The following is a 19311-nucleotide window of genomic DNA, read 5'->3' on the forward strand; positions in this document are numbered from 1 at the left end:
ATTGCTTTCGTTGGGCAATCACTATCAGTTCAAATAATTAGTTACAAATATTGAGTACAAGAATTGAACTTAGTTGTTATCGACAAACAGAAAGGAAATTGGAATCACTCGTTCTTCGAACTTCGGAGTAGCCTTTCAGTGTCTCGGAGTCTTTTCAGAGCAGCATGCAAGAATGAAACTTGTAGTAGTTGACGTTCTAAAGGTCGAAGGCCCTTATATAGGTCAATTCTGGAAGCCTGGAATCCCTCCGGGTGCTTGGACCATTGCTGATGTGGCGATCTCTCGTCAAAACTTTATCCGCGAAGTTTATCCACGTCCGTGTGCCTGGACCCATTCTGGGCCCATGGACCGTTGACGTGGTTCGGCCAGTTATCGCGCTCCAACTTAGCTTTGAGATAATTTTTCTAGTCGGGTGCTTGGACCAGCTTCGGGCGCTTGGACCGCCCGGGTGCCTAGCTGGTCCAGGTGCTCGGACTCCAGGCACTCGAACCAGCTCTGATCCCCCGGACTCCAGGCGCTCAGATCCCTTCCGGGCGCCCGGATTCCCTTTTTTCAACCTTTCAATTCTTGCAAAAAGGAGTTAGTCCAAGCAAATAAAAATATAATTATCTTACAAAACAAAGTTAGTACAATATTAATAAAATAGGAGTAGTAATTATATCATGTCTCCTCGAGACCAGGATCTAGTCAAGATCTCAACTTAGGTTTTCCAAATGGACCTAAGTTGGATCGACGCCTACAGTTTACTCAACCGGGAACTCGTCCTCACTAGATATCTCCTCCAGTTGCTTGCCTTCACTTACCACTTACAGTCGCTTGACTTACCTTTGACCCACTAGGGCTCCTCGCTAGTTTTCAGGTCTCGCGACCCAACTGGACTTCGGCCAGTTGTCAGGTCTAGCAGACCCAACCAAACTTCCCACAAGATATCAAACCCTGCAGACTTATCTGGACTTCCCACCATCATCAGGTCCTGCGGACCTAGCTAGATTTCAGCCTGGTGTTAGGTCTTTTGGACCCGTCTACTCCTACACACTTGGTAAAGTAATTACATCACAAAATACACTAACTTTAATTCCCTTATCATTCATCAAAATATGAGTTAGATTATTAGTGCAAATTACACCAACAAGGACTACCACTACCTAGTCCTACTAGGACTTTCAGTACCTGTTCCCAATCAAGACTTACACTGCCTAGCCCACTAGGTCTTTCCATCATCTTGCCAAGTATCTGATCCTACTTACCTTTCTCAATCATTTCCAAGCTTCAAGTCAACCTTAACTTTGCTTAGACTCTATACTCAACTCGATCAACCTTAATCAAGTTATTTGACCACCATTGACCAAATTCTCTTAAACGTATTAGTCAAATAAATATTCAAAACTTTGGAGACCGATTGCACCAACAGGATGCAACTTAGCACAATTGATAAACTTAAATTAAATGTCGAAAGAAAATTTGCCATAATTGAATCTAGGTAAATGTCATAATTGAATCTAGGAAAAACTTAAAAGGAATGTGAAATTGAAAGATAAAGATATTGGAAATGAGTATTGAAAGGAAATTATCAAAATTGAATCTAGGCAAGTGCTAGAATTGAATGTAGGTCGAACTTAAAAGAAATGTGGAATTGAAAATTAAAGACATGAAATAAGTGTTGAAAAAAACTTGCCAGAATTTAATCTAGGTAGAATGTAAAGAAAATGTGAAATTGAAAGATAAAGAGAAGTAAAAGAAATGTAAGTATAGAAATAACAAAAATAAGTCTATTTCTACTTCCTCTTTTGTTTCTTATTTTGTTTTTTGTTATTTTTTCCCCTAAATGTTAGCCTCCCCTTCTTTTTTTCCTTTCTCTTTTTTGTTCTAAAAATATTTTTTTCTTTCTCTTTCCTTTTTTTAGATAGCAACAAGGCAAATAAGACTTGCTAAGATTGAAATGATCGCAATAAATATCAAAAGATAAACAAAATAGAAAAAAAATATAACAAAAAGAAAAAGATAACCAAATCGATTTAGTAAGAACCAAAGCTTTAGTACCAAAAGATTGACAAATTAGCATGCCCATTATAAACCTAACTATTTCAAGAAGAGTCTGATTTCTTCTTTCGACAATCTCATTTTACTGTGGAGTTCCAGGGATAATTATCTGTCTAATAATCATTTTCTCATTACATATTATCTTGAACTAATTAGTCAAATATTCACCTCCACGGTCAGTGCACAAGATTTTAACCATATGTTCCAATTAATTCTCAACTTTGTTCAAGTAATGAATGAAGCAATCTAATGCTTTAAATTTGTGAGAAATCAAATACACATGACCAAAACGTGTGAAGTCATCAATAAATGTAATAAAATAATAACTCCTATTTCTAGTCTTCAGATTTATTGGACCACAAATATCTCAATGAATTGATTATAATGGTGATTCAGCCCTAATAGCCTTATCAAATGATTTCCTAGTTGCCTTTCCAGCAAGACAATGCTCATATATAGATAAGTTAATCTTAGCATAAATGCCTAAAAGACCCTTCTTAGCTAATCTATTCATTCGTTCTTCTCCTATATGTCCTAGTCTAGCATACCGAATTTCATCATTAATATCAGCATTACTAGTAAGAGCAATATTTGAAAAATAACCATCATTACTATTTGGTTCTACATCAAGAACCATAAAATCATTTGTTACATAACCATGCCCAATTAACACAGAGTTAATTTGAAGTTTTACACAACGACTATAAAAATTTACACAATAACCTAAATCAAGAAGACAAGTGATGGAAACCAGATTCTGTTGAATCTCAGGAGCATACAAGACATCATGTACAAACAAGGTTCGTCCACCACGTAGGTTGATCTTGCAAGTGTCAATTCCTTTGACTTTAATTCTTACATTATTTCCCACATATATCCATTTGTTGTCAGCTAGTACCCGACGATAGTCCACATATGTAGCTCAATCACGCGCTACATGGTTCGTTGCTCCTAAATCCTTTTAGGCTCAGTACAATCTTGAGCAAAATGACCCTTTTTGCCACAATTGTAGCAAGTCAACTTGCTCTTAGGTCTTTGTCCATATTTCTTTCCTTTCTTCTTGATTTGATTTTTCGTAGCAACGACACTAGCCTCCTTTCCTTTTCCCTTTCCTTTCTTAAACCATTTTTTCTTATTCTTGGAACCAAAACCTTCGTCTACAAAAGCTTGACCAAAAATCCTTACTGATTCAATCCTCTCCGCCTCAAGTTCAACATGGCATGAGACATCAGTGAAAGTCTTGATACTTTCACTATGAGTTAGATTCTGTTTCATCATTTCCCAAGAATCAGAAAGGGAACAGATAACTGCCTGAACCTATTGTTCATTGGTCAACTCATGATCAACAACTTTTAATTCTCGAATCATGTTACCCATCTCCTTGAGATATTAGGACATGGTAACATTTGAACATTTTTTACAGCTATCAAATTTGATTGTTAGCCGACGGAACTTACTTAGACTTACTCCATTGTACTTCTCTCTAAGGGTTGCCTAGACAGCATGAGCCAATGGTAATGGCTTATACTCAAATATTAGGTCATTCACCATTAAACTAATCAATGTTCCCTTAGCAGTGGAGTCCTTCATTTTCTATACCTTATAGGCATCAATGTCACGTCTATGTTGTGTTATAGAACCATTACTCGGTTCGTCCATAAATTAATTTACAACCTCTAGAACTTCTTGTTCCTCAAGAACATATTATATCTTGAGGTGTCATATTTTGTAGTTATCCCCATATAATTTTTCTCCTTTATTAAGTTCAGCTATAATATTTTTAGTTGTCATAATTTACATAAATAAACACATTATTTATTATTTGTGTAATTCATATGCATGTAATTAATTATTGACTAGTGTAAATTAAAATTAGTTTACAAAATCAAGTGATAACTATATTTCAACTCATTATTTATATGTATCAATCTAATCAACATTGATCAATTATATCACACACATTCCATCTAATGAACTAATCATTTTCATATGAACTAATCATATGTAAAATGAACTAATCATTTTCATATAAACTAATCATTGAATATGAACGAATCATAAAATAAATATAAACTAATTATGAAATGAACTAATCATTGAATTGAACATGAATAAATCATAAAATGAACTAATCATTTTCAAGTTTGTTAACACATAACATAACTTTTCATAACATAACTTTGTTCGTACATAACAACAAAAAATATTACATGACTCAAAAACTAAATGGGATAATATTGTTCATACATAACGACAGTAAACAGAGCACTAATAAACTAAATAGGTCAGCATCACTCCTGCTAGGATAAATACTAGTGCAGCGGCCAACATTATCCCTATCAACCTGGACTCATTTGGGATAATCTCATATGGGACAACTTTAGTATTCTCCATCGGATCTATTTCAGGATCTTCCTTGAACATTTTCATGTCCTCTTCACCTATATGGTGAAGTAGTTCCTCACACAGTTCTGAATATGTGACGTATCCTTCATGACGCCCCCATACATAGTCTGCTAGCACCCTAGGATACTCTAGCAATGAACACACAAAGCTCAGATCCTATAACTGCCCAAGACTGGAAACTCTTCTACTCAAGTTTCCAAAATAATCTATCAAGCCGTCTAACATGCCCGTCGACTCCATAAGCATAATTATACTCTATCTCCTGAATCTCTAGTTTAACTGCACTCATGAAGAGTCAATGTGGTAATCATCTGTGCCATCTGAAAAATTAAAATTAAATAAATTAGTACAAAACTAGTTTAATTCAATTTATACAGGCATAGGACCATCATTATAAATTAAGAAAAATAAATCTTCTCGATTTTCAAGAGTTTAAGTCGACTGACTCATTGGATCGATAGATCAGGAATACAGATCCTAAGCTTAATTCATTGTATTTGCTAGAATTAATCTAATTGGACAGTGATTTCTACTCTATGTTCTGTTATTGTTTTAATCTAAGCTCATTTAAGTCAATCTCAGATTTATTAATCAAATCAGGCCAGTTTGATTAATCCAATGTCTATTGAATTAAGTCTGACTCATTAGAACAAATCTAATATTTATTTTTGATCAAATCTGACCCATTAGGTAATTTGATCAAATCCGGCCTATTAGAACAAATATGGTCTGATTTGATTAGCCCAACTCATGTAATCAAAACCACCCAAATTAATTCAATAATAAATTGATCTGGTTAAACCAACAAATGATTTGAACTAGATCTAAGTATTATCGAATCAAACTGATATGCTTAAATCAACTAATGATTTAAACCAGATCTAAGTTTGATTGAACAAGTTGATATAGTTTAATTTTTAATTAATTGAACCATAAATTAATTAAATATATATTTATTAATTAATAATATATTTCTATATTCATATAATTAATTAATAAATATATTTAATTAAATTTAATCAAACAGGCAAAACATTGTTTTTTTTAACGTGATTGGAAAACAAAAGCACAAAAAGTTTCACTTTCATGTTTCAATTTTACGCCAAAAAACTTTCCTTGAACGAATCGATTCATACAAGGAAAAAAACTTTACCTTGAATCGATTAGATGGATTGATTTGATTAGTTTAATCGATTACACAGATATTTACTATGGTTCGTCAGTTTAATCGATTACATAAATTTTTAAATCGATTAAATTTCTTGTTCTCTTTTCTTCTCTGCTGCGACCGTGACGTTCACTTCTTCTGCCACGACAAACGCGATTGTCGTGACTGTCGCTCGTCGACCTCCCGATGTGGTCGTCGGCACTCTCCGCCCACAAAAGCTAACAACCAACAACCTCTTGGGGCTTGACAACTTCGGTAGATCGCGGCCCAATCGCGATATTGCCTGGCAACGATAGAAGAGATATTTATTTTTGATGAAGAGACAAATTTCATGCATTTGTTAGAACTAAGACACTACTTTGATACCATTGTTGCCTCTAATGTGCATGAAATACAAGATAAAATTGTAAACAACTCACAGTGATCTCTTGAGCCAATCTTGCTCTCTGCTTGATGTTGGAAGCACGATCACGGATGAAATCGAAAAGTTCTTCGAGTTTCATGAGTCAAATCCCTTTCCATAGGGCGTTCTGCTTTGCCTGAGATCACCTCCAATCCCTCGCCTTTTTTCCTTCTCTCTTGGATCTTCATGGCTTGGAGCACTTATATAAGATGAGCGAGGAAGACGAACGTGAAGGGACACCCCTTCATCTCCTTGACGTTTGCAGCAATGAGGAAGATGAAGGGGAAGCGACGCTCCTTCATCTCCTCAATGTCCAACAAGAACTTATAGCACTCTTTGGAGCACAAAAATGAGAACTGATTGCTTGTAATTGATGCTTGAAGAGGCTGCCTCGAAACCCCTTTTATAGAGCTCGATCAGCACTCCTTCGATCAATTGGACCTCTGTTGACTTAGCTACAAACTTAATCCTCTTCAAGTTAAGTTTTAGCTTTTCTGATCAACCGGAACACCCTCCGGTTGCCTAGAGGTCAGTCAAAACATATCAGTGGATCGACTAATGCAAACTTGATCACGTCGACTTTCGGTCGACTGGAAGAGTCTGATCGATTGAATCATGAGTTTGCTGACTCGGACCAGTTCCCAACTAATCTTGCACAAGCCTTCATCTAGTTGTTGTTTCCTGTAAAACAAATAAACAAACAATAAGCAAAACATGCAAAATCTAGCACTTAGTTTACCTAACCTATTGGGTTCACTTGCTTGAAGTTTACTCTTTTAAGACTTCTCTCTTTGCCAAGTGTTCAGCTTCTAATTGACCCACCTTGGACTTAACCTAGTTTCCAATAGGCTTGTCTAGTTCCCAACTAGGTTTTCCATTGCCTAGCTCTACTAGGACTTTCATTGCCTAGTTCCCAATTAGGACTACCACTACCTGGTCCTTCTAGGACTTCCACTACCTAGTTTCCAACTAAGACTTACACTGCTTAGCCCATTAGGTCTTTACATCATCTTGTCAAGTATCTGACCCTACTTGGCTTTCTCACTCACTTCCAAGCTTCATGTCAACCTTAACTTTGCACTCAACTTGATCAACCTTGATCAAGTTATTTGATCACTCATTCTCTTAAACATATTAGTCAAATAAATATTTAAAACTCTGGAGACCGATTGCACCAATAGAATGCAACTTGGCAGAATTGATAAACTTGAATTAAATGTCAAAAGAAAATTTGCCATAATTGAATCTAGGAAAATGTCATAATTGAATCTAGGAAAAACTTAAAAGAAATGTTAAATTGAAATATAAAGATACTAGAAATAAATATTGAAAGGAAATTATCAAAATTGAATCTAGGTAGGTGTTAGAATTGAATTTGAATCTATGTCCAACTTAAAAGAAATGCGGAATTGAAAATTAAAGACATGAAATAAGTGCTCAAAAAAATTTGTCAAAATTTAATCTAGGCGGAATGTAAAGGAAATGCAAAATTGAAAGATAAAGAGAAGTAGAAGAAATGCAAGTATAGAAATAATAAAAATAAGTCTATTTCTACTTTCTCTTTTATTTCTTTTTTTGTTATTATTTTTTCCTAAATTTTAGCCTCCCATTCTTTTTTTACTTGTCTCTTTTTTTCCGGCTAAAAATACCTTTTTTTTCTTTCTCTTTCCTTTTTTTAGATAGCAACAAGGTAAATAAGACTTGCTAAGATTGAAATGATCGCAATAAATATCAAAAGATAAACAAAATACAACAAAAAGAACAAGATAACCAAATTGATTTAGTAAGAACCAAAGCTTTAGTACCAAATGATGTGAAACCAAGGAGAAGAATATATTATAAACCTACAACAAATTGAAGGAAGAAATATGGAAAGTCTAAATCAATAAGATGAATGAAAAGAATCTCGGCCCAATGCTTAAGAAAACACAAACCTTAAGATTTAGCTTGATAAGTCTTTGATTGCCACAAGAGATTGTCTTGATAAGTTCTAGTTCAATGAAGAACCAATAAAGCGACTTTGAACTATCCAATTCACAATAAGAATATGTATGCTTTAATGAAGACCTTGGAGACAAATGATATTACTTGAGGCCAAAATAGTTTTCATAGTGATCTTTAAACCCGGGGGGTTAGTTTAGTGTTCATATGAGAAAGCATAGGTTCTTGGCTAAACGCCATACTAAATTACATCCACAAAGGAGTCAAATTATTTCAAGTCATTGCTTGAATCTGTGATAGTGCCTATAAGTTTGACATGTCAGGTGAGTATAGTATGAGTACTACATCTAATATTTTGTATTTTTTCTCCCTTTGATGTAAGCGATAAAGATTCAAGGATGAATCCTTTTGAGGAGAGGGGAAATGATGAAGTCAAAGACTTAGAATAAGTTGTGATCCAACAAGATATGGATGAGGATCAACCTAAGGCTCTGAAAAAAAGGAGCATCTTACTCTACATCTTCTTGAACTGCAACTTTTTCTACATCTTTGATTCTATCAGAAAGGCAAGGAGGGAGAGGGGGTTGAATAGTCACCAACTTAAAGTAAATTTGAGTACTCTTGCAAAAAGCTAGCATAATGAAAATAAATGAACAACAATGATAACCAAAAGAATTTAATATGGTTTGGACAATCTTACTCTATGGCCTACTAACTGAGTCACTCAGAAATCCCACTAAAAATGATTTCCCTTCAATGAGTGAAGAAGCCTTGTATATAATCTTTCTTTCATAAAGACCAAAATAATTTAAATTGTGAAAGGAAGCTTGAAAGAAAAATAAATCTTGTAAGAGTTGAGCTTCAAGACTATATGATTTTAAGCTCTTAGGGTTTTGATGAGAGCCCTTAAGGAGTACGAGAAGAGAGGAAATGACTATTCTATAAGTGGGTTGTTCTCAAAGATCCTCTTAGCTCCTCTATTTATATCCTTTAAATCAAATATAAATACACCTCATAGTTATTCTACTTCAATTCAAGTGACTCAAATGTTAATATGTTGATCACAAAATCCTTATCTTCTAATGGTTAGTCTTCCAATTGATTTAACACCTATTCAGCCAACCTAAAATCCATTGTGGCCAAGTCAACCCATTTTAATTGACTCAACTAGATAAGACTGCAAGCTTATTTATCAATGAATAATATTCCCAATCAACTCAAACTAGGTTTAATCAACTGATATTCATGTTAATTGACTCAACCTCTTCCAATCAACTCGTATTCATGTTAATTGATTTAACCACTTCCAATCAACTCATATTCTACTTGATGATCTTGATTTTACAACTTACAAGTTCATTTGTTAGTCGCGACCTAAAAGATCTATTCCTTAGTTGAATGCATCCTTAGGTAGATCTTTTCCAAGAAATCTACTTAGATTTATATCAAAACCTCTTGGATTTCTTTATATGTGCATTTGATAAACCTTTAACTTCTTACAGTTTTATCATCTACCAAAACCTCCTGCACTTCTACATTCATCAATTATCGAAATAACTATTACCTTTTTAAACTTTTACTAAGACTTCTTAGTCCATTAAAACACCTACATATTAAATTTCTAAACTTGCATAGTCAATAAATTTATCAAATTCACAAGATAAATATAATTTAAATCCATTTACCAAATATATTTAAAAACTAATCTAATTATTTTTTAAAAGGACAATATTAAATGACCAGCTAAAATAGATTTTTAAAATAATTTTTATAGTATTATTAAGAGTGTCCAAATAATATCATATTTTGTAAGTCAATTATATTCTTTCTCATCTATGATTTTAAAAATAATACCTAATTAATTTTTATTAATAATACTTAATTAATTTTTTTAATTAACTTAATTAGTTTTTTAATTAGATAAATTTATTTTCGGTCAGATTTTGGCAATTAAAAGTTACCTTTTTTTTTTTAAAAAAAGCAGTCAAATACATCCGTAAAATGTTACCAAGGCAAAATGCGGCGGGCAAATTTGCGTGCTCAACAATAACCGCAGTCAAACAACAAGGGTAGCAAGGATCCCATGTCTCTACCGAAACAGATTACCATAGCAATTGCACGTTATCTACCATACACGTGTGTTTAATTGATTTGTCCAAACTATACAGACTGTATCGATGGCTGGCAAGGAGTGGCTCTAGTATTGGATCTGGCGCTTGTTCCGTTTCACCTAGCAAATCGTGAGGGACTGGCATAGTGGAGACTTGAGAGGGCAGGCGGCCCTTTCTTGGTCTCCTTCTTCCTTTCCTTTGGATCAGAAGAATTCGGCACCCGGCTCAAGGTTGGCCTTGTGTCTTCGACTACATCTGTCCCCGGTAAAACCTCCACCTAGAGGATTTAACGCTCCTCCTTTCACGTCGGTTGCTTTTGGCATTTTTCGGTCAATTCGTTTCTTTAGGTTTCCTCCGAGGTTTCAGACGAAGGAATACGAAAGATCAATCTTTTGTTTCCTTGTGTATTTCATGTTAGTTCATTCTGTTCATGATATTTTTATATGATCTGATCGAGATTCAATTCCTTGTAGTTTGTTCTGCGAGATCGGAGGCTGCTCTGCGAAAAAGTTGACATTTTTACTCGTGGTGAACTGTGCCTTCTTCAAGATATTCTTCCCGATGGCTTGGTTTAGGGCGGTCTCAGGAGTGGCTAGGTCAGCAGTTGGAAGAAACATAGCTCGATCGTCGCATCTGATTGCGAGGGCCGGACTGGTGCCCCCTCCGCCGTCCCGGGGTTTCCGCACCAGTACCCTACTGCGCAAGGCTGAGTCTACTGCTCCGATCCCTCGCCCCGTGCCACTTTCGAGGTTGTCAGATAGTTTCCTCGACGGCACTAGTAGTGTCTACTTGGAGGAGCTTCAGCGGGCCTGGGAGGCCGACCCTAACAGTGTCGATGAGTCGTGGGATAATTTTTTTAGGAACTTTGTAGGCCAAGCCGCCACCTCGCCGGGTATCTCTGGCCAGACCATCCAGGAGAGCATGCGGCTGCTTCTGCTGGTCAGGGCCTACCAGGTCAATGGCCACATGAAGGCTAAATTGGATCCTTTGGGATTGGAAGTGCGTGAAGTCCCTGATGATTTGGATTTGGGTTTCTATGGATTCTCAGATGGGGACTTGGATAGGGAGTTCTTCCTTGGTGTCTGGAGGATGGCTGGCTTCTTGTCGGAGAATCGCCCTGTGCAGACTCTCCGTGAAATCTTGAACAGGCTGGAGCAGGCATATTGTGGTAACATTGGATATGAGTACATGCACGTCCCTGATAGGGAGAAGTGCAATTGGTTGAGGGACAAAATTGAGACCATGAAACCACTGAATTATAGTCGAGAACGTCGTGAAGTTATTCTTGATAGGCTCATTTGGAGCACTGAGTTTGAGAATTTTCTGGCTACCAAGTGGACTGCTGCAAAGAGGTTTGGCCTTGAAGGTGGGGAAACCCTGATTCCAGGGATGAAGGAGATGTTCGATAGAGCAGCTGACATGGGGGTGGAGAGTATTGTTATTGGGATGTCTCATAGAGGAAGGCTAAATGTGTTGGGCAATGTTGTGAGGAAGCCTTTGCGCCAGATTTTCAGTGAATTCAGTGGTGGCACAAAACCTGTGGATGGGGAAGTAGGATTGTACACTGGAACGGGTGATGTAAAGTACCATTTGGGTACTTCATATGATAGGCCAACTAGAGGTGGAAAAAGGATTCATTTATCCTTAGTTGCAAATCCAAGTCATTTGGAGGCTGTTGATCCAGTTGTAGTTGGAAAGACACGAGCAAAACAATACTACTCCAATGATATTGATAGGACAAAGAACATGGGTGTATTGATCCATGGGGATGGAAGTTTTGCTGGACAGGGTGTGGTTTATGAAACTCTACATCTTAGTGCCCTCCCAAACTACACTACTGGTGGAACAATTCACATTGTAGTCAACAATCAGGTTGCATTCACCACTGATCCTACATCTGGAAGGTCTTCTCAGTACTGCACTGATGTTGCCAAAGCCTTGAATGCTCCTATCTTTCATGTGAATGGAGATGATATGGAAGCTGTTGTTCACGTTTGTGAGCTTGCTGCAGAATGGCGACAAACATTCCATTCTGATGTGGTAGTTGACATTGTTTGCTACAGACGATTTGGCCATAATGAGATTGATGAACCCTCCTTCACCCAACCTAAGATGTATCAGGTGACTCATCTCTCTATAAATTTTAGTTTCTCCCGTATATACTGCTATGAGTTGGCTAGACGATTTTCCCCTATATTGTTCTCCAATTTTATTTCTTATTTTTCATGGAAATCATTTTGTTATATGTTTTATGCACTTTGTTAGTATGTAAGAAACTTTGACTATCAAATATGTATGGCTCAATAAGCCAATGCCAGATACTATTTGATATGATCAAATCATAACCTGATAAGCCTACTCAATTTAATTAGAGCACAAGCCTACACATGGTATTTTAATCAAAGCAAGTTTGATGAGAAGGATGAAGATTGAATTAGGTGCTCTTAGTTCAACTAAGGGTTTTGATCAAAACAAGCCATTTATTTCATGTAAAGTGTTTTATCTGTATAATATATTTTCTGAGAGAAATTTTTAGAAGGAAAAGGAGTGAACTCAGCCATTTAGTTCTAAGGAATGTGATTTGAAGTGAAGAAAAGTGGACTTGAGAGCATAGGACAAAACTAGCAAAAGGTGAAAGAGGAGAGGAGGAGGCGACAGTGGAGTAGTTGCTTACTGATTGGAAGCCTCATTGCTTGTTGCAAACATATTTGGTTCATAAAAGTCAACATCTTGTGGAATGTGGATAGCTATCGAAGCGGAATCCATCATCTTGCATCATAGAAGTCATCATCTTGCATTTTAGAAGCTGTCATCTCATCATGGAAGCCCTAGTCTTATGGAATCCATGCCACATAAGTCGTTGTAGACAACTTTTGTTTGTCAAGCGTTAAACCTTGTGGAGGGAGGAATGTGATGTCCATGATAGGGCGGCAAGTATGCTTCAACCGTTTTATTCATCTCAGAGATTAATCCATCAAATGCTCTTAACTAACTACTTAGGATGTGCCATCGTTGTAATGGATTCTCAATGAATGGGTAAATTATATCCACATCAATACAACAACAATCAAACTTTATCCCACTAAGTGGGGTTAGATATATAGATCCTTTTACACAATTGAGCTCAATCTCTTACTATATATTAATTTATATTTAAATAAATTTTTTCCTATTTTATCATTACTAACCAAGTCTTTTTTTTTTTGTCTCTCTCTTCCTCTATTAATGTGTTTATTGAACATAGTCTCACATTGCCAAATGGGAGCATTTGGTGGATGTCTAAGCATGTGTCCATACTATTTTAAATGTGTCTCATAGGGTTTTCCCTCAATATGTACAATTTTGACTTTCTTGTTCTCGTTCTTTTCTCATCTATTCTCATATGTTCGTACAACTAGCTTAACATTCTTATTTCTATGACTCTCATCTTTTATTTAGTCTACTAGCTTTATAGCATAACATTCAGTTCCATATAATATAACAAACCTAATTAGCATTTTGGAAAACTCTCCTTTAAGCTTTAGAAGTACCTTATGATTATAAAAAACACCAAACGCCCTCCTCCATTTTAACTATGCTCCTTGTATCCTATGCAAAACATTCCTATCAACCCCTTTATCCTTTTGCAAAAATGATTTTAAATATTTAAAGCTCTCAGTTACAAGTAACTTGTCATCTCCTAATTTAATAATTGTCTTGCTACTTCTAATACTACCAAACTTAAATTATATATATTTTTTCTTTACTCTATTAAGCCTAAAACCTTTTATTTTCATTGTTTTCCACCTGGATTCGAGCTTAGTATTTACTCTTTCACATGTCTAATATGTCAAAATAATATCATTTGTTATGGTAACATATCTTCGATGCGTCCGTGTTCATCTTAATAGGAAATGATTTAGTTAATGCATCTAAAGTCTTTACTTTTGTCACTACAACCTTATACATATTCTTAATTGTTTCAATATGCACTATGCTAATATTTTTTTTTTCTAGAATTCTCCATATAATTTTTTCCTCAAGACTCTATCATAAGTTTTTTCTAGGTCAATGAATACCATGTGTAAGCCTTATTTGTTTTCTTGATACTTTTTAGTCGTTATATGAGAAGATGTATAATTTCTATCGTCGACCTTTTAGGCATGAATTCAAATTGATTTTCGATCACTTGGTTTTCGTAGTTAATCTTTTTTCTATCATTCTTTCCTAAAGTTTCACGGTATGGTTCATTTTCTTAATACCCTTATAATTTGCATAACTTTGTATGTCTCCTTTGTTTTTATGTAGGAGATTAGAGTACTTATCCTCTCCGCTAATTAAACATTTTCTTCCTTTTCTATACCCATATCAATGTTCCTTGAAATTTATCTTGTCAAATTTAACTTAAAAGAATTAAACTTTTTCTACTAGGTCATTCGAAATCATCCGAGCGCCATTGAGATTTATCAAAACAAACTTTTGGAATCAGGACAAATTGCTAAAGAAGATATTGAAAGAATTCGCAACAAAGTTAACAATATCTTGAACGAAGAATTCCTAAACAGTAAAGACTATGTTCCCAAGAGGAGGGATTGGCTTTCAGCATATTGGGCAGGATTTAAGACTCCAGAACAAATTTCACGCATTCGTAACACTGGGTATGTTGCCTTGCTTCTGGATATAAATATTCTTCTAACCAGCTCTTTGTTTTGCTGATTCATTATATAAACTTCCACATTGGTCTGCAGAGTTAAACCTGAGATTTTAAAACGTGTTGGGCAAGCTATTACAACGCTTCCAGAAAATTTCAAGCCCCATAGGGCATTAAAAAAGATTTTTGAGCAACGTGCTCAGATGATTGAAACTGGGGAAGGCATTGACTGGGCAATGGGAGAGGCACTTGCTTTTGCAACACTTATTATTGAAGGAAATCATGTGAGGTTGAGTGGCCAAGATGTCGAAAGAGGTACATTTAGCCATCGCCATTCAGTTATTCATGATCAACAAACAGGAGAGCAATACTGTCCCCTGGATCATATTCTTATGAACCAAAATGAGGAGATGTTCACCGTCAGCAACAGGTTTGTAGTATTGAGGAGTAATAGATGAATATATCTTGTCTTACTGGTTCCTATAGGTTCATATGGTTGTTTGTTTAACTTGTAATTTAAGTTGGATTTGTGGTTCTAGCTGAGAGTTCCTTCCTTACTTAAACAAAGGAATACATTCTGAAACTTTGATGCTTTTATGTCTCTTTTATGGGAAGTGCATGATTATTCTTATGGCTACTAAGGGAGAACATTTAATGGACATTGGACATTTTCAAAACTCTTCAGGTTATCAGTTATATCTAGTAAGAACTTCATACAGTAGGACTTTATCAAGTTTGAATATTTAGGTTGACCTGTTGTAGATATATAATTGAACTTGGCCAGGATTTTGATGCTGTTGGATATGGGAATATATACTATTTCTTATCCCAGAACCGTTTTTAAATTCATTAGATTTTCAAGCTTTTGAGGTGACATTAAATTAATCATATTTCGGTATAAAACCTTGAAAATGTTTTAACATGAATGCCATGGATTTTTGTAATTTACTTATTGTCTCTATTCTAGATGAGTATGACCTCCTAATTCCCAATCCAATCTGCAGTTCACTATCAGAGTTTGCTGTCCTTGGATTTGAAATGGGGTACTCCATGGAAAATCCCAATTCACTGGTATTGTGGGAAGCTCAGTTTGGTGATTTTGCAAATGGTGCTCAGGTAATGTTTGATCAGTTCTTGAGCAGTGGAGAATCCAAATGGCTTCGTCAAACTGGGCTAGCTATTTTACTTCCCCATGGTTATGATGGTCAAGGCCCTGAACATTCAAGTGCACGATTGGAGCGTTTTCTTCAGGTAATATAGGAAAAACTATGTGCAGTATCTGCAATTCAGGGGTTCAATCTTTGAAATTGTTGAACATGACAGTCGATCTATTCATTTTCTTTTTTAACTATGGAGGCTAACTAGTCTGCATTCATTGTAAGAGAGACCTTCAATGTATTTGTTTTTACATGGAGTTCTATTAATTTACATATTTATTTGCTGCGGTTTGAAAAAAAAATTAATTTTACTGCATCAGCCAGTTAGGGTTTTAATTAGTACACAGATCATACACTTAAAACTACGTAAAGTTTGAAGTAACTGTTTTTCTTTTCCTGAAAATAAATGGCTACTGTACTACACAGATGAGTGATGATAATCCTTATGTCATTCCTGAGATGGAGACAACTCTCAGAAAACAGATCCAGAATTGTAACTGGCAAGTTGTCAACATTACAACCCCAGCAAATTACTTCCATGTTCTGCGACGTCAGGTAGTATTTACGTGCATGCTTTGCTTATTATATAGTTGTTGCAACTACAGCAACCAACCTCAATTGTGGACATTGTTTTGGTCTTCTAGATTCACAGGGAATTCCGAAAGCCTCTGATTGTAATGGCTCCTAAGAACCTCCTTCGGCACAAGGACTGTAAATCAAATTTATCTGAGTTTGATGATCTTGAAGGTCACCCAGGTTTTGATAAGCAGGGAACACGTTTCAAGCGCCTGATAAAGGACCAGAATAATCACAAGGAGGTTGAGGAGGGTATCAACCGTCTCATTTTGTGCTCTGGCAAGGTAAGCCATGTGGTTATTTTTTATTTTTTATTTATTTTTTTTGAATTTGGTTTTAAAATTTTGAATTTACTTGCATGAATTTGACTCTTTCATCTTGGACCTGTCTTAAGTATTTCTTTTTCACATTTGGTTTCTTCAGGTGTACTATGAACTTGATGATGAAAGAAAGAAGTCAAAACGCAAGGATGTTGCTATTTGTAGAATTGAACAACTTTGCCCATTCCCCTATGACCTGATCCAAAGAGAGCTTAAGCGCTACCCAAGTACGTTCTCGTGTTTTTTTGTCATTATTGTTTTATAATGATTAACTCTTCTAGTTCCTTTATATTGCTTTTGAAGAACTTGGTCTATTTACTGCTATGCCTGCAATATCTCATTGGTTTTTGGTTCATCCTGGGATAAGTCAATTTCATTTCTTCTTGGCCATAAAAGGCTGATGGTTCACTAAAGAATTTATAAGTTAAATGTAATTAGGTGACAATCGTAAGAGCTCAAACTATCAAGAAGGTACTTAGGAATATGTTTATATTGTTAAGATTCTTAACATTGTGTGGGTGTATTGGAATATTGGTTCAATCCAACGTCTTGAATGACAATCGGTGTTGACTGGGGTGAAAAAAATTGTATTGTTATTATTCTAATAGGAATATTACGTGGTGTATATATAGAACTTAGCACATAAAGAGTAAGGGATTGAAATGAGATTTATATGGGCATCTGTCCCTTAGGATGAAAAGAAAATTGTATTTGACTGTGATATGTTTTTTGTATTTGCTTAGGATAATAGAAGTATAATTTACAATAAAAAGAGTACTATTTTGGGGTAATTAGATGTAGTTTCGATATATGATTAAATGATAAAACATATGTTATGATGATAGTAATATGTTCAAAAAGAGCAAATAAATTATATAGTTAGTCAAGCCAAAGCAATTAGAGTTGAAGGTGTAAGGGATCGATGTAGACCGAGATCAAAATATTATGTAGTGATATTGACGTATATAGAGTTTAATCCAGATCTAAGATCCTTATAGTTGATCCAAAATAGCTGACAATAAATAGCTTGGTGATCATGGGTTCATTCTTTTGCCAGTCACCCATTACACAAGTATTTTATTACATAGAAGACTTACTAGTTTTTTATTCACGCTGCCTTTTGAAGTCCAAAAGCCTAAAAATGGGATGAATAAGTAACATTAGTCAATTGAAAACCCATTTGTTGATTGCTACAGATGTTTGCTCATCTGTTGATTGCTTCAATTCTTCCTGGTTGTTTAAATGCTTTTGTTTACATGCGTGTTGTACATAATTTTACTTGGCTTTGTTCATTCTACGCCAATATGTAGATGATGTTTGTGCACTTACTTTGGAATGTCTCTTCTTTATGCAGATGCCGAAATTGTTTGGTGTCAGGAAGAGCCAATGAACATGGGTGCATATAATTATATCAATCCTCGGTTATATACTGCAATGAAGGTATTGAATCGTGGAAACTTTGAAGACATCAAATATGTAGGAAGGGCACCTTCTGCTGCAACAGCCACAGGTTTCTACACTGTTCATGTTCAGGAGCAGAGTGAGATTGTACAGAAAGCAATGCAGCCTGAGCCAATCTGCTATCCTCATTGAAAACACTTCGATATATGTCACATCACCTTTAGCAAATAAAAAACAATGGATACTTGCCTGAGTTTTTATGATGTGTTTCAGGAGAGGAACTTGAGCTCAAGAATGATTATTGAGCTTTTGAAAAGTTAAGAGTTCTGTTTTTATGTCGTTCCCTTTCTCAAATGGCAGCTGATGCTGATTTTGTTTGACATTGTCTGTATTTTTTGTTTGTTTACCAGACAAACAATTCACTACTGGAAGAATTCTTATGCCGCAGATATAGTGGGTGATTTTCGTGTCTGCTTATGGGACAAGTCTCTCTTTGTTGAGTGTGAGAATCACTCTGTTTTATTTATGTTTATAGTGCCTGGTGTGTTCAGTGAATTATTTGTTGAAGTTCTTACGATGTTTGGGATTTTTTTGCTTACAATGAATTGTAGCACGCACAAATGTCTTAAAGGTTAGGGGAAGGGGAAAACAGAATACGAAAATACATTATATGAATTGCCTAACAACCAATTTAGTGTGTGTAAATAAAGACTGCTTGATATCTACTTCATCTTGGTGATTAAGGCTTTCATTGTAAAGATTAGTGCTTATCTACCTCTACCAAGACATCAAGATATTCCCTTGTTCTAGAAGTGATAACTATCACAAAAGACATCCAATAACCATGAAATTCAATCCCCCTTATCATCTATATGTATTAGAATGATCTTAGCATTTGTATTAGGGCACACCTAGTATTGATGGATACAGTTGTGACTCACTTGAAGAAAGAGCAACTAAAGAAGCCTTCTATACAATAATTTTATCCTATTGTTCACCTATTGAATTACTAGTGTGTGTGATATGTTGATGCAATCATAAACTATGATGTTTGGATAAAGATTTTCAGTTAGGGTCTCACATATGTATTTGATATGTGTGTTAAGTTACGTAGAAACTTAACACGAAGCATATGGATTGAGTTTGCAGAGCTTGTGA

General features: G+C 35.5%; 1 protein-coding gene across 1 annotated transcript; it reads left to right on the plus strand.

Moving 5' to 3' along the window:
* Window positions 1–10176: 10176 nt before the first annotated feature.
* On the plus strand, window positions 10177–18630 carry LOC122006947 (2-oxoglutarate dehydrogenase, mitochondrial-like). The gene is made up of 9 exons (XM_042562655.1): window positions 10177–10333; window positions 10543–12190; window positions 14480–14706; window positions 14797–15129; window positions 15704–15950; window positions 16283–16411; window positions 16501–16716; window positions 16856–16979; window positions 18107–18630. The coding sequence occupies exons 2-9, from the start codon at window positions 10631–10633 to the stop codon at window positions 18343–18345; spliced, it is 3075 nt and encodes a 1024-aa protein (XP_042418589.1). The 5' UTR covers window positions 10177–10333; window positions 10543–10630; the 3' UTR covers window positions 18346–18630.
* The last annotated feature ends 681 nt before the right edge of the window (window positions 18631–19311 follow it).

This window comes from Zingiber officinale, chromosome 7B (genome assembly GCF_018446385.1).
Source record: "Zingiber officinale cultivar Zhangliang chromosome 7B, Zo_v1.1, whole genome shotgun sequence".
Lineage (NCBI taxonomy): Eukaryota > Viridiplantae > Streptophyta > Magnoliopsida > Zingiberales > Zingiberaceae > Zingiber > Zingiber officinale.